Below are 15,957 nucleotides of genomic sequence, written 5' to 3' on the forward strand. Positions count from 1 at the left end.
CTCTCTCAATTTTCCATGTATAGCATAATAAAATTTTGTAATCTTTTATTCTTGGAATGTGTATTATAGGTGATTGAGTTTCCAACATGTGGATTCATTCACCTATATATACACTCACTATTGTCTCTCAAATATGATGGATAATCATATAAAATCATAAAATCACATTCTATTAGTTAGAGCTTCCAAGTTTGGCAAGCCCCACTCTGCTGTATCATTCCCGTTAAGTGGTAGTCTGTTGGTAATTCATGATTTAAAATGACTAATATACCCCTAATTCTCAAGTTTTACCTTTTTACTAATTTTACTCTTGAAACAAACTTAATGGGACTCACCATCCCTCCTCCTCCTCCTCCTTCTTCTTCTTCTTCTTCTCCTCTGCAACCCCACTGGCCCCACCACCTGCTGCAACTCAATCCCACCCGCCCTAACCCCCTGCAACCTAACAACACCACACCTCACCCTCCCTAATGATCAATTCAACTTACTACTACTATTGGTAGCAGAAGACTCAAAATCTCTGCGAGATCTGCAGGTTCTAAAAACCAAAATGTCATCAAAGTTTTAATAAAATTACCAAAATGACATTTTTTGTAATTTTAGCTACTCCATCTACGCATTTTAAGCTGAAATTCTAGCAATTAGATGCTTGTCTGATCCTCTATCATATGGATTAATCCATGTTCTACCATGTACCAGATATTGAAACATTACACTTCACTAGGCATAGCAATGGGAAGAAAACCCAAAAAGAAAGAGAAAAGAGAGGCCTGTCTCCTCAGTTCTCCACCCATCTCTCTCTCCTCGGACCTTTATCTGCTCCATGTACTGGTAGCTCCATTTCCCCAAGTCCCTTTAATAGAGAGGCAAAAATGATCACCCTACCCTTACCCGAACACACTGTCCAGGTGGGATCTACCCCCTCTATTAGAGGAACTTGGGAAAATGGGGCGGCCTAAGAAATGGAACAAATAAAAATAGGACCTTTATCTGCTCCATTTCCTGGGATGGTCCATTTTCCCAAGTTTCTCTAATAGAGGGGTCGGAAATGATCATCCTACCCCTGCCGGCTGGGATCCAACCCCCTCAATTAGAGGAACTTGAGGAAATGGAGAGGAATGAATACATAAAAATACCTCTCTCCTCCTTCGTCCCACCTTCTCTCTCTCTTCCCCCCTTCCTCTCTGGAAAATTCCCTCATAATCTTCCTTACTGTAGCATTTCGATCTTTCATCCCACCCACATGTGGGACCTATTCCCACAACTAGGGGTGTCAATGGGTCGGGTTGGGCCGGGCCTGCCTAAACCCTGACCCGACCCCCCCCCCCCCCCCCCCCCCCCCCCCCCCCCCCCCCCCCCCCCCCTTGCCCCCCCCCCCGCCACCCCCACCCCCACCACCCCCCCCCCCCCCCCCCCCCCCCCCCCCCCCCCCCCCCCCCCCCCCCCCCCCCCCCCCCCCCCCCCCCCCCCCCCCCCCCCGGGCCGGTCGGGTTGGTCTTGATTTATGGCACCGTCCACGTGTCTCATTAGACTATGTTTTTGTAACATAGGATCTCAACCTATGGGACAACTAATAAATATGTTGAAAAAAATGGCGTGTGTATAAACTCTCTCTACAGTTGTAATCGTGCCCCTCAATAGGCCGGAAGCTTATAGGGGTTACAACTAAATAACAATCATGTCGTGACTCTTTTTATGGTCCGATCAAAATAGTAGATGATCTACTCTTTTTATGGGTTCCCACTTCATGATGATGATGACAAAGCTAGTAGTTATCTCTGTACAATTCTCTTCTGTTTTTTTTTTGTCAAGAAAATACTTATATTAAGTATATAATATATATATATATGTAATATTATATACCTATAATTAATACAGGTCGGGTCGGGCCGGGCCGGGCTAGGCCGAGGATCTAAACCCGACCCGACCCGACCGCCAGTGGTCGACTATAACTAAACCCAAACCCGCCCTCGGGGTCAAAAAATCAGGGTCGGGCCCGGGCCGGGCTCAGGGCGGGTTCGGGCGGGTTCGGGCCAGCCGGGCTTTATTGACACCCCTACCCACAACTCTCACCCCACACTTCCGGTGTCCAAATGGGTTGTCAGTGACTCAGTGAGCTAAAAAACCACTATTTCATTTCATGACCTTTCTGAGAAACCCACTCTTTCGCTTCTGGAACCTGAGTATCTAATGGAAAAGAAAAAAATAATAATATTCTATTTTATGAATTTTCCCGTACAGACCTTGAAATCCGACCTCCGAACCCCGAAACCGAAGCTCTCACAACAGAGAATCCTTAAAGATGCACCTTTCATATTGATAAATTAGAAGACGGCGTTACCCTTTCTTGGATTCTGTTGGTTGTTTTCATTTTTGGGTTCTCTTGTGTTTTCCATGGTGTGTCTGCTCACTTGAACCTTCACAGATCTCTCTATGAACCATTCTCTCTAGATTTTCAGGTATGAATCCTTCTCTCTCTCTCTCTCTCTCTCTCTCTCTCTCTCTGTTCTTCCTGCTCTGTTGATTTCCTGTTTTCTGTTTAGATCTTAGCTCTTACAACTTAAAGAGTTTAATTTAGTTCCTCCTTGTATCTTGATTGCATGTTTGCCATTCTCTTTAAAGCGACATGTGTAGTATGTTTCTAACTTTTACTCTTAGGAAAAAGGGCTAACCTCCCTGGTATGAGCTCATGCATTGTGCGATTAACTCTGATTTGAGGCAATGTTCAATTATTTGAAGTAAATTAGAGTGATCAATTCTGATAAAAATTGTTAGTGGTCAGTTTTTCTGTTTTTACTCCTACCTTGAGCTCAAATGTTCAAGGTTTGGTTGTGGAGAGAAAAAGAAAAGAAGAGTTGGGAGTTAGTTGATTTTGTGTTTTTGGGGTTGGTGGATACACGGAAATTAAGAATTACCAAAATATTTCATGTTGGGAGCAAACGAAATGGCACATGAACAAACTTTACAGCTAAGCTTCACTATTGCTACTCTCCTTTCCAATGGGCCACCGGTAACTGGCCACAGATTCTGATGTTTGTGAGTTTTACCTATTTAATTTTTACTTAATTCTTCATTCTCTCTCACTTGCCCAAAAAAACAGTTGGTCGATTGAACATGCAGAAATGTGTGTAAGCAATAAACCTCAGGCTAATCTTGATTCTTGTTTTGGTCTCTTACTTTTTGAGAGAAGAAACCAATTGCTCAGTCTGAATCTAGATCTCTTGTATCCCTTTCTTCTTCATCATCTTTTTATTTTGGGTTATAGCCTCTTGAATCCTTGAATCTAGATCTCTTATATTAATTTTGAAGAGGGTTGAGAAGTATGGAGCAATGGGATGTCATTTTTTCTCTGTAACAGTAACACATTACAGCATCTTGCAAGTCGAATGCTAGTTAATGGGACTTTTGGTTGGGGGAATTTGATTGGAAATTAGTGAACCTAATGCCAGAAGACACTGGATGCTTAAGGCCTAAGGTGTAGAACTTACAAGTGATTGTAGCATCTGTCGTTAGGAAGAGGGATTTTCTAGGGTACTCATGAGCTGTTATTTCAGACAATAAATTGGATCGCTGAGAACTCTGCAAAAATATTTTTTTTCACCTAACATTTTCACAAATTCTGGGCTTTAGAGGAGATATATATCTAGGAATGTAAACAGATCGGATTCGGCTCGGAGAGTGCTATATTCGCATCCGCATCCGATTAGCTTTCGGACGGATTCGGATAGTGCTAAACAGATACGGACACGGATACGGACCGGCTATTTTATCCGTTACATGTAAATATAGCTTTTTGGATAGCTATAGCCTATCCGTATCCATATCCGTTTAGCTTTCGGACGGATTCGGATAGTGCTAAACAGATACGGACACAGATATGGAAACGGATGTCGGCTATTCATTTACATCCCTATATATAACCATATAGACTGAGGGTGGACCTTGGTGCAACGGTAAGGTTGCTCCATTGTGACCAAGTGGTCACGGGTTCAAGTCTAAAGAAACAGCCTCTCCGCAAAGAGGGGTAAGGTTGCGTACATTATGACCCTCCCCAAACCCCGCAATGGCAGAAGCCTCGTGCACTGAGTATGTCCTTTTTATATAACTAGATAGACTAAAACCTAGAAAGGGGGTGAGGAGCCATTTATACCTTGAACCTTTTTCAAATGTTTGTGGGCTTTTAGTAATTTATTATTTATTTCTTCCTGTGCATTCAAAGCTTTTCCAATTTGAACTTCTTTTTTTTTTTTTAATCTCTCTCACAAGGACTTCTCTGCTGTAAAACACTGTAGGCAATATCTCACCTGTGCAGCTTGGAGATTGTGAAATACGATCCAGACAGAAGTATATACTTCTCACAAGTACCCAGTCACAAAGTTCTTTGTCATACGCCCCGAACATAAGCTTTTCTGCTTCTCTGTTTGTACATTGCAATACAGAAGTTTTGCTATTGTTTTTCATTTTTTCACATTCAATTTTATTATTCTGCTTGAAGTGCAGTAACTAGAAAATTTCTTTAATAATGATTGTTTTTCCTTCACAGGTATTGAAACTGTAAGCTGAAGCTGGAATATACTTGTTATAAGAGCTAAAGAAGCTGAATTTTGAAGTTGACGGAACTACAGTCAGAGCTTGTTAAGAAGGAGATATGCTTGATATCTTGATACTTTCTAAGGACATTCACGTGATATCCTTATACTCTATAAGAAGGAGGAATGCTTGATATTTTGATACATTGAGAGCGATGGATGGAAACATGCTGGAAGCTTTTCGAGAAAAGGAGATCGCTGAAATGATGATGACCAGCAGCAACTACAGTGTTGCTAGGGACAAGTTACTCAAAGCAAAGGATCTTTTCCCATCGCTTGATAACATCACTGGAATGTTAACTGTCTGTGACATACTATGTGCTGCCAATGTTGGGATCTCTGGTTATTCAACTGACTGGTACTGGATTCTTCAGCTCAAACCAGGGGCAGATGAATCTACAATAGAGTCTCAGTTTTGCAAGCTCATTAACCTCTTGGAACCCATCAAGAATGAGTTCCCTGGCACTGTATCTGCCCTGAAACTCATAAAGAAAGCATTCCATGTCCTCTCTGACCGAGAGAGGCGGGAAGAATTTGATAAGAAGAGACTTGGTGATTGCCGGGCTTATGGGTCGGATTTACGGGAGCAACCTGACATGGAAGTTGTAAAAAGGAAAACAGAAGCCATTTCGCAGAGTTCTGCCGGGCTGATGAGGATTGGAGGTGATACTTTTGATGTAATTAACGAGTTGAGCTGTTCAATAAAGAACCATAAAATGAAAACATCTAAGGATGTTACTGAGAAGGGAGTCCAGAATGCTGTAATATATACAGGGGAGCAGGCCTTAAATGATTTTAGCATTTTTGACGAGCCTAGAAAGAAAATTCGTGCACAAGAGGCAGGTTGGATTTCCTCTTGCATGGGGACTGGCTCAAATAGAGGATTAGGGGGGAGACCTCTTAACAGTATGAAGTCAACAGTGGGTTCACAAAGAAATCCATCACGGTCACTTTGTAAAATGCCCAACTCAGACTACTACAACTTCAACAATAATAGGAAGGCTGAGGCCTTTTCAGTGGGTCAGGTTTGGGCTGCTTACGATCAAGAGAAAATGCCTCGCCGCTACTATCGGATCTGTGGCTTTACCATGTTGCCATTTCAATTACGCTTCACATGCTTGAAACCTATACCTGGTTGTGCTGATGAGGAAAGGTGGTGTACAGCTGGATTGCCTGTTGCTTGCGGGGCCTTCAAACTTGATATGGATTCAATGATGATGGGGGGAGCATCAAAATTTTCCCATGTGGTGTCTCAGGTTGCAACTGTTACAGATCAGCCAGTTGAAATTTACCCCCGAAAAGGTGAGGTTTGGGCAATTTATATAGACTGGAAACCATTTGATTGGTGTGCTGATCCCAAGACTAGAAAAGGATACAGACTGCAGATGGTTGAAATAGTCACAAGCTTTTCACAAGAAGCAGGTGTGAGGGTTGTATGCTTGGAGAAGGTAAATGGATTCAGGAACATTTTCCAAAGACGCCCAGACAATGGGAGTAAATCCTATTTCCAGATTCCTGGAGCACATTCATATACTTTTTCTCATATGGTCCCTGCCTTCAGATTTGCAGGTGGAGAGATGAATGGAATTTCTGCAGGGATGTTTGAGCTGGACCCTTTGGCTGGTCCTGCAGAGTTGGTTCAAGGGATGGCCAAATCATTGGGAGAAGAGAGTTCTAGCGACTATTCAAGCTCCACCGATTGTCCTTCGATCCCTACTGCCATTATTATGTCAAAGCCAGAGGTTGAGGAGGATTTGAAGTCTCAATGGACAGCAAAGGATTTTGTCTCAGATCAAATATGGGCTATATATGATGGTCCTGATTTCTTGCCTCGACAATATGTGAGAATTAAGAATTTGATTTCTAGTAGTAAAGTTTGTGTCACACTCTTGAAGCCATACCCCATACATGACGATGAGGTCCAGTGGGTCAAAGAGAATTTACCATTTGTTTGTGGATTATTTCGAGCTGATAGAATCACCTGCGACTTGCACTTATCTAGATTCTCTCATCTAGTGAAGTGTGAGCGAAGCAAGGATAAGTCTTTCTACAGGGTTTACCCTAAGAAGGGTGATATTTGGGCAGTATATAGGAACTGGAACAGCAAATGGACGAGATCTAATTATAATGGTCGCTGTTGTAGGATTGTCGAAGTCCTTTCAGATTTTTCTGAGGAGTCTGGGCTGAGAGTAGCCAGCTTAGTTGAAGTGACGGGTTTCCTTACTTTCTTTCGAAGGCAATTAGACGATGGTTATGAACTTTTGCGGACAGTTTCCAGAAGAGAGATGCTTAGTTTCTCTCACCAGATACCAGCTTTCATTGTTGCAGGTATTGAAACCCATGGCCTACCACAAGGTTCTTTGCACCTGGAACCTGATGCATTACCTTCTGCATTAAGCAACTAGTTCGTATCATCCAACCATGAGTGATATGCTTCTTGTAAAGAAAAAGAATGAAATATCATTCATTGTAAAGAAAAAAAAGACATACATACTAATTTACTACCACTTCCTGTATATATCCCTAATATTCACCACTACTCCTTTCCCTCTATCTCTTGCTCAGTTTGACATCTTACATCTTATTACATTTGGTGGATGGCTATATGATTGTTCAGAGTGTGTTGCATCTTGCATGAATGACATTTATGGAAACTAATGCTTGTCTAGATGAACCCATCTTCAGCACTCAGTCCTCATTCAATGGTCTTTGTTCAATATTTTTTTTAGACCCAAAATCTTTATCGTATGATATAAACCTATTGATGTATGTGGTCATCTGATTTGGCTGATTATTGTCAAAATAGTATGTCTCCTGAAATTCCAATCATGGAGCAAGTCTAATCTATAACTCTAAGAATATGGATTTTACATTAATGATTTGAGGTTGATTTTCTATTTTTAGGTTTCCACGTCTTAAATTTCTCCGTCTTATCTATGGTACTCATGGTTTGAGGTAGTGGATTTGATCAAAATCAGCTGATCCTGATTCTGATTCTGGGCGATTCAAGTGCCCAAATCGTACTGAATTTCTAGGGTTCCGGCTGATTCCTGGCCAGTTCTTGCTGAATTGGAATCAGAGGCTGATCCCATTGCCAATTCTGCTTACTTGAACATGATGGTCTGATTCCTTTTTTTTTTTGTTTTTGAGAGAGGGGGGGGGAGGGGTTGAGGTATTAGTAATCTTTAGATATCTATTTACTTGATGTTTTGTGATGATGTAAGATTATGATTTGGTTCATTTTTGCCTTCTTTTTTTTGTTATTCTTTTCTGTGGTGTTTTGGAAATTTGTTGCTAGCTGGACAATTGGGTGCTTAATGAGCTAATTAGGCTAGAAATGAAACTAGAGACTTGATGGCAGACACTGACTTTATTAATATGCATGATTTTTTATGAGCATATTGCAATATTGCGCAATAAAATGGATGCTTTGAAGTTTTTGCAGCCTTAATGGAGAATTCGACAAATTCTTAGTTAACACCTTATCATGCATTACCAAGCTTTTAATAGCACTGTACTTGGCTGAAGAACTATTCTTAGTATTGTCTAACTTTATATTTCCTTAGAAAAAGACTGAAATCTTTCTACCCAAAAAAAGAGGTGATATGTCATGATTCATACTAAAAGGGGCGTACCCAGTGCTTTGATATATTTTTATCTGATAAAAATACCCTTTTTAAACTTTGACAAATTACTAATCATAATGGATTTTTTTGTTTTAAGAAAGCCTCTGATGTTTTCTATCGTGCCCCTTTATCCTTCTCAAAGGATAACTAAACTAAATCTCTCTCTCTCTCTCTCTCACACACACACACGTCATGTCTCTCTCTACCTGTAGCACTAACCATTGCTTTTCTCTCTCAATCAGACTTGTTGATTGTGTTAGAGGTATGTCCATCACTCCATCCTGTGTTCTTGGCTTCTTCTTTATTGAGTTCCAGTCAATGTGATTGCAAATTTTTTGATGAACAATAATATGAATAATGATAGATGTGATTGTTCTAAATTTGATTCACTTTGAGTTTGAAAATTGCTTTGTTTTCCCTCAAAGTCAGCCTGTATATGCTTGTTTCCTCCCTCTCCCCTCCCCCTAAACCTACTCTTCACAGCACTATTCTCATAGCAACCAAACCAAAGTACAGAGACCTTCGCCTGATGGAATCAGCATCTAACAAGAAGCTATTGAGTTGGTAAACTTGCCAGGTGCCATTCTTATGCTCAAGAAAACCATAAAGTCTTCTTTTTCAAGAAATGGGATCCTGTCCATCTCAAAGCTGGACCAAATAGCTATTCCTGAACTTAAAAGCTTTCTTGGAGCAATGTCTCCTTGAATGCAGCAACAAGGAGATAACTGATGGACAATAGCACAAGGGCTCGGCAGTTTGCCCTATTCTGCATTACTTGTTTCTGCTATACATAAAATTTTATGGCCATACAATTTGAGATGTTGCTTGTCTGAAGAGAGCCAACTAACTTTTTCCTTTTATCAGACTTTAGGAAATGGGAAGCAGTTTTCTGTACGGGAGTGTGGCCTACACCAGCACTCCTATGTGTCTATCTCTCTCCTCCTTAAAATAAGGGGGCAGAAGTGTCTTTTTATATGGGGAGGAGAGAGATAGACTCATGGGAGTGCTGGCGTAGGCCACACTCCCGGACAGAGAACTTTTTCCCTTAGGAAAAGGGAAGCAGTTCAATTATTCAGTTTATATTTCTTACATTTTCTGATGCTTTATGTAGAGAGAGAGAGAGAGAATATTTTCCATCGATCAGACTTTGACAAAATAGAAGAAACTCTTAATTACCCTAGATTGGTTATCATGTGTATGTCTTGGTAGGATATATTTGACTTTTATGTGTTCCTTACAGTATCCTTTTTTTTTTTTTTTTTTTGATGGGAAGAAAAAGTATGTTGCAAAAAAAAGGAAAATTACAAGGTTTTAAACATAGTAAATATATCACACCGCTTAAAAGCTAGACTAGTAAAGTTATTAGAAGCTTCAGCAAGCTCAAAATAGTTGATTATAAGGTTCCATGGGATGGGGTTTGAGTTAGAAGGAGTAAGTATTTCACAAAGCTGTTTGTTGCAAAACCATATATCCTTTAGGTTTATATGTTTTATCTTTGCTCTCGTCCACTCCTGAACGATTCCAAAAAGCTCTGGTTCCTTGTCATCTTTAGTTGTTATGCTACCTGCATTAGTTAGGAAATGCTGACCATCTAACAAAATGTAAAAAGTTCACTTGGCTATTTTTTGATCGGGTTCAGAAATTCCTACGACCATTAAATCAAGCAATTCCATTTCAAGGTTAGCAGTTAAAGCAGGTGGTGGAAGATGTGTGATTTGTGGTGAAATTAGACATGGATTTGTTATTGGAGGATGAATCTTCATATCCGAAATCCATCTTAAAATATTATGGATGACCATCATGGGGTCAGCCTTAGCAGCACACATAATAACTTTGTTTCTTACATACCAAATATAATAACAAGTTATAATAACGATTGAAAATAAACCAAATTAAAGATTGTTTATCAAACGCATTCAAGCCTAAGAAAGATGCACAGAGTTGGGTGAAAGATGGAGCAGAAAGATGCTCGGTTCTTAATCCAAGGGGGCTAGAAGCCCATATACGCTTAGTCCAGTCACATGATAAGAAAAAATGCAAAATTGATTCATCGTTAGAGCCATAGAAATCACATGAAGGCTCGATGAGCATCTATTTCAAAAGAGAGGCTCTGACAGGGATTTTTGCATTTAAAACACGCCAAAAGAAAATTTTAAAATGAGGATGAATGTTAAGTTTCCAAAAAAATTTCTACCATTGGAAAAGTATGGGCCTAGGAAAATTAGATGTGGCAATGCGGATGGCGGCTTGCTTTGTTGATAATCTACCATTCTAAGAAAGTGAACAACTCCATGTGTCATCATTGTTGGAAATATTAATACGAAGAATATTAGAAACAGTCATTAGTGCAAAGCAAGATTGCAATTGTGACCAATTCCAAAGTGCATCCTTCTTGATTAGATATACATTTGACAAACTTTTATGTGAACCAATCAATATTCAATTATATAGTGCTCATTGTGATAGCTGTGGTTGCTCTTTCATACTGCCAATTCATATTTTTAGATTCAGCATTATTCTTCAAAATCCACTTAGTAGTGAGAGTCCACTGAAGTGAGCTTCCTCTGCACACAGAAAATAATAACAATCAAGGTATCCTGGCCTGTTTCTTCCATACATTGCATTTAAAGTCCAGAAGGCAAGAGAGAGTGAATGAGATAGATTACATAGAAAAACCTATGCTTTATCTACCATTAACAAAAAGAAAAAAATCTTTTCATAAAAGAACATTCTTCTTCACTCATGGTAAGGATCTAACAATTCAAATGTCAGTTAGTTTCATAGCCCCTTCATCAACCCAAGGCTTCATTCCGAAATCCAGCCCTACCTTCAGTGGAGGATGCAATGTTAATTTGCTTTTGCATGGATCCCAAAAGCTCCTGGCATGCTGCTTACAATGGAATTAGTAATGGTGTCTGAGTGAGGTTCTTAACCAAAAGGTCTGTTATCATGTTGGAGGACATGGTCATATATTGGACCAGATATGGAACATCAAAGGAATCTCCATTATTTAGCAAGACGCAAAGAACTTAAAGAACTAATGTGCACGAGTAGAGCAAAACCCGTGAAAGGTTGGGGGAAGCTTTTAACATAAGAACTGAAAAAGGAAATCATTCAACTCAAATTTAGCTACTGCCAGGAAGTATCTATCAGGTCCATCCTTTTCAGTACTCTTCATTCTTACAGTCATCCTATCCGGGCAGCATGCCCCAATGAAGAGAAAAAAGAATTGATTTCGTTACAACATGGGTGGGTGGGGGGGGGGGGGTGGAGTTGATTCCATTTATTCTCAGCAAGGACAAGTTTCATGTCTGAAAAAGAGAAGAAGAAGAAGAAGAAGCAAATGAGAGGAAGGACAAGAATGATATATAAATAAAGGAGAAGCTTTGGATCTTCTTCCTTGGAACCATAATGAGAGAGTGAGTGAGAAATGGTCATTCCCCATTGGGAATCTAGCCTGAGAGAGAAAGAAGAGAAAAATGTTGTATAAATAAAGGGGAGTATTATGAATTTAGGGTTCTTAAAAAGTGCATATATATTGTGACTATAGTGGTCCATCATCAAAAGGACTCTGAGTGATGCCTCATTTGTGTATCCAGCAGCATTTTCTGGGTTGGGGGAAGAGCTTCTAAGTAGCATCTCAGGGAAACAAAATCTTATAATATTTTGAGGATCCCTCTTGACTGAGGAAATTCAATAACAAACATAAATAAATATTGAAGAGGCGATTTTTGGAGAAGACTCTTAACTTACTTTCTTTGATGATCTGTTAATATAACTTATACGGTCACAAACCTGTCACTACTCTCGCAAAATAATCTCAATGACCTGAAGAAAAATTGTTTCATGTAATTCAAGAATTTACAACTTCAGTCAGGATGACCACCACTTGAGAGCTGTTAATATTCTAAAACTAACATGATAAAGATTTACTCTACCAGTAGTCACCACAAGAACACTTGCCATCTCTGAAGTGATGAAACCGACAAACATCTCTGAGAATGATCTCACGTCCAGATACTTGGGAAATAAATTTCATGGTAGCATGACAATCACTGCAGATCCGTATGTTCTTCATGATCCTGATCACCATCTCTGATGGAGTACTGATCAGTCCAAAAGCAATTGCCAACTTCTCACTGTGATAAGACTGTCTCTCGCCAAAGAAAGGGTTTGAATGAGATTTGTAACCCAGACCTTCTATCTGCTTAATCAAGTCCTTTAATGCAACATAGATTTCTTTCATCTTGGCATGGGATTTGTCATCTGCTACAAAAGTATGGACTGCATTATTTACTTCAATCCAACTAAAACCAGGATCTTTTTTAACACCATGGTTCTTCATCTTGACTCTCAACTTTGCTACTTCATCCCACTCGCCTTTTTCCATATACATGTGGCACAGCAACATGTGAGCTGAAGCATTATGTGGTTCTAACTCAAAAACCTTTGCAGCCGCAGTTTTCCCCAACTCTAAATTCTGATGAACCCTGCAAGCCCCTAGCAGTGCACCCCAGATTGCAGCATCTGGTTTTACCAGCATACTGTTTATCAAATTCTCAGCCTCCTCCAAATGTCCAGCTCGACCAAGAAGATCAACCATTGATGTGTAATGGGTTCCATCAGGTTCCACACTGTAAAGTCTTTTCATTGAATCAAAATAATGTCTACCTTCATCAACCAGCCCAGAATGACTGCAAGCCATGAGAACGCCAACAAAAGTAATAGCATCTGGCTTGATTCTCAAGCCCAACATCTTCTCAAATAGAAGAATTGCATCTCTGCCACACCCATTTTGTGCATAAGCAATAATCATTGAACTCCATGTTACAGTATTATTTTCTTCCATTGTATCAAAAACTTGACGAGCCTCTTCTAAACTGCCTGACTTGGAATAAACATCAATAAGAGCGGTCTCAACAAAAACATTAGATCTATGTGGGGTCTTGACAATGAACCCATGCAGTTGCTTCCCCTGTGACAAATTTGCCACTGATGCTATTGAGCTAAGAACAACAGAAAATGTGACGTGATCTGGTTTAAACCCAGAGTCTAGCAATTCAATGAACAACTGTGAACAATCTCCACTTAAAGAATTCTGAGAGTACCCAGTAAGAATCGCATTCCATGAGATAATGTTTCTATCTGCCATTCTATCAAAGAAACGACGGGCACACTCAAGTTCTCTACACTTGCAGTACATGTCAACCAAGGCAGTGCATACAAAAACATTGCCTTCTAATTGAAGTCGATATATCAGACAATGCAACTGTTTTCCGAGCTTCAACCATGATGAAGCTGAACAGGCACGGAGAATGCTAGACACCACAAACTGGTTGGGGACCCATCCTAGCTGGAGCATCTGCGTGAACAAATCCAAAGCTTCAGACCCGTTACCACTTTCAACATACCCCTTTATCATGGTGTTCCACGAGACTTCATTCTTGTCAGGAATTGCATCAAATAACATTCGAGCATCGTCAATAGCTCTCGATTTTACACAACAAGAAATCATGATGTTCCAAGTGATTGAATCTCTTTCAGGCAATTCATCGAACAGTTTACGAGCATCGTTAACCTCATCACGTTTGTAATACATCTCCAGTATTCGGTTTGAGATGAAGACCCGAGAGAGCAATCCTGATTTCAGAAAGTGGGTGTGGAGCATCTTTCCTGCCCGGAGAGAAGCAGTGTTGATACATTCTTGTATAAGAGTGATGTAGAGAGAGATATTGGAGACTTTTAGAGAAAAAGGGATCATGGGTTAGTCTGAAAACTGGAAATTTTGATATTACAGACGATTGCATTTGAATAATGGGTTATTTCCAAATGCCCCCCCTGAAAATGGCCAAACTTTCAGTTGTTCCCCTGAACTTTCACTAATTCCATGTGCACCTCTGTTTTCCAAACTAAGTACCACTATAGTCCCTCCCGTTAGACAGAGACGTTATGTTATAACGGATCCCAATTTTTGAACATCGATGGACCATTCTGCCCCTGGATAGGGTAAAATGACCAAAATGACCTTACTTGAAAAAAGAAAAAAAAAAAAAAACCTGCCACTCATCTTCCCCAAATCGTTTAGGGTTTGGAGAAGATGAGTTCTTGAATCAGAAATTAGTCCGCGAAGTTAAACCACTTCCTCTCTAAATTTGGTCCTCAATATGCAGCTTGTTTTGATCTAATTATGCCTATGTTATTCATGATGAGAGAGAATCTTCCCCAATTCGCAAGACAGAGGAGAGAAAACCCATTTTAGGGTTTCAAAACCCTACTAGGTGGCGATTCAAGGAGAGGGCCGACAGCCTTGATGTTACCAACGAACAAAGCACCCGACTCCGGTGACCATAACCCCGGCCTTAGTGGCGGAAAAACCCAATGGTCATGACCTTCTTGGAGGTGATCGTGAGGCGTTTCCAGATTTTGGGCACAACAACCATGACCTTCTTGTAGATTCCAAACAATCTCAGAAAAGAAAAGAACCCATTTCGGGGTAGGAGAGGGGTTGTGATCGGAGAGAGGAACCGGTGAGTGGAAATGTGGAATGTCTCTGTAACTGAAAATGCCAGGACTGAAGAAGCCCAACGTGAAATCTCAACCTTCGACTCCTCCGAATCGAAGATCCCTAGCTGCTTGGTAAATTTGAAATTCCGTCTTCATATGGATGCTTTTCAATTGTTTTGAGTCATATAGATGTTGAATTCGCTCAGATCTGTAATTCAAAACAAGTAATTCGACGTTTACTATAGGAAAAAATCACATTCGCAGCATGAAATCCAAAACAAAAAAAAAACATAGGGTACAAGTGGAAAATGGAGAAGGAGAGATGGAGGCTTGTGGTAATGGGTTAATAGGATAATGGGTTTTCTTTTGGGGTTTTAGAAATGGAAGGGCTGGGTTGTGGGTTGCAGACGATAGGTAGTGGGTTTCAAAAAAAAATGGAGGGCAGAGGTTGGAGAGGGAGTTTTTGGGCCAGATTTGGAGGGCAGAGAGATGGAGCTGGCGATCAATGGATCCACTGCACACCATACTGATTCATTGGTAGTTTTCTGATCATTGTTGCTTGAAAGCACAATCTGGGTGAAACAAATAAGGGCACATCACACCTGAAGACCCTTCCTGCTACCACCTCCTTGCACCCATCCTACATGGACAATCTGAGTTAAATCACTTTCATTCTTGATTTCTGATTCAAGAACTCATCTTCCCCAACCCCTAAAGGATTTGGGGAAGATGAGTTGCAGGTTTTTTTTTTTTTTTTTTTTTTGTCATTTTGGTCATTTTACCCTATCCAGGGGTAGAATGGTCCATCGATGTTCAAAAATTGGGATCCATTATAACATAACGTCTCTGTCTAACGGGAGGGACTATAGTGGTACTTAGTTTGGAAATCAGGGGTGCACGTGGAATTAGTGAAAGTTCAGGGAGGCAACTATAAGTTTGGCCATTTTTAGGGGAGCATTTGGAAATAACCCTTGAATAATTGATCTGTTTCTGTAATGGGTCCAAACCATCTAAGGGTTTAATGACAGCCAACGACGGTGGTGCGAGAGTGTGAAGTCACATTGATACGTTGCAGAGGCTTCACTCCTCACACTAACACATTGTGAGTGCAGAGTCTTATGCATTAGGTTACGTCCTCTAGCATTTACCACGGTGGTAGTGAGTAGTGACCGCTCACTGCTGGTGTACAACAGTGCAACAACGCCTGCCGCTAAGGCAGCCATTTCTTCCAACATTCG

The 15,957-nt window shown here is 40.4% G+C and overlaps 2 protein-coding genes across 3 annotated transcripts; one reads left to right on the forward strand and one right to left on the reverse strand.

The window, feature by feature from the left end:
* The first annotated feature begins 4,516 nt into the window (after positions 1-4,516).
* On the forward strand, positions 4,517-7,199 carry LOC122665183. 2 transcript variants are annotated; one of them, XM_043861264.1, is made up of 2 exons: positions 4,517-4,667; positions 4,735-7,199. In XM_043861264.1, exon 2 carries the CDS (start codon positions 4,745-4,747, stop codon positions 6,992-6,994), a length of 2,250 nt encoding a protein of 749 aa, XP_043717199.1. In that variant the 5' UTR covers positions 4,517-4,667; positions 4,735-4,744; the 3' UTR covers positions 6,995-7,199. The 2 variants fall into 2 exon arrangements, with proteins under 2 accessions (XP_043717199.1, XP_043717200.1); XM_043861265.1 differs by having other exon boundaries at positions 4,529-4,660; positions 4,728-7,199.
* Positions 7,200-12,149: 4,950 nt separating this feature from the next.
* Positions 12,150-13,814, reverse strand: LOC122665800 (pentatricopeptide repeat-containing protein At3g24000, mitochondrial-like). The gene has a single exon (XM_043861935.1). It carries the CDS (start codon positions 13,812-13,814, stop codon positions 12,150-12,152), a length of 1,665 nt encoding a protein of 554 aa, XP_043717870.1.
* Positions 13,815-15,957: the final 2,143 nt, after the last annotated feature.

Source organism: Telopea speciosissima, chromosome 6 (genome assembly GCF_018873765.1).
Source record: "Telopea speciosissima isolate NSW1024214 ecotype Mountain lineage chromosome 6, Tspe_v1, whole genome shotgun sequence".
NCBI classification, from domain to species: Eukaryota; Viridiplantae; Streptophyta; class Magnoliopsida; order Proteales; family Proteaceae; genus Telopea; species Telopea speciosissima.

Coding starts and splice junctions, on each gene's coding strand:
- LOC122665183 (XM_043861264.1), top strand. CDS start 4,745: ATGGATGGAAACATGCTGGAAGCTTTTCGAGAAAAGGAGATCGCTGAA.
- LOC122665800 (XM_043861935.1), bottom strand. CDS start 13,814: ATGTATTACAAACGTGATGAGGTTAACGATGCTCGTAAACTGTTCGAT.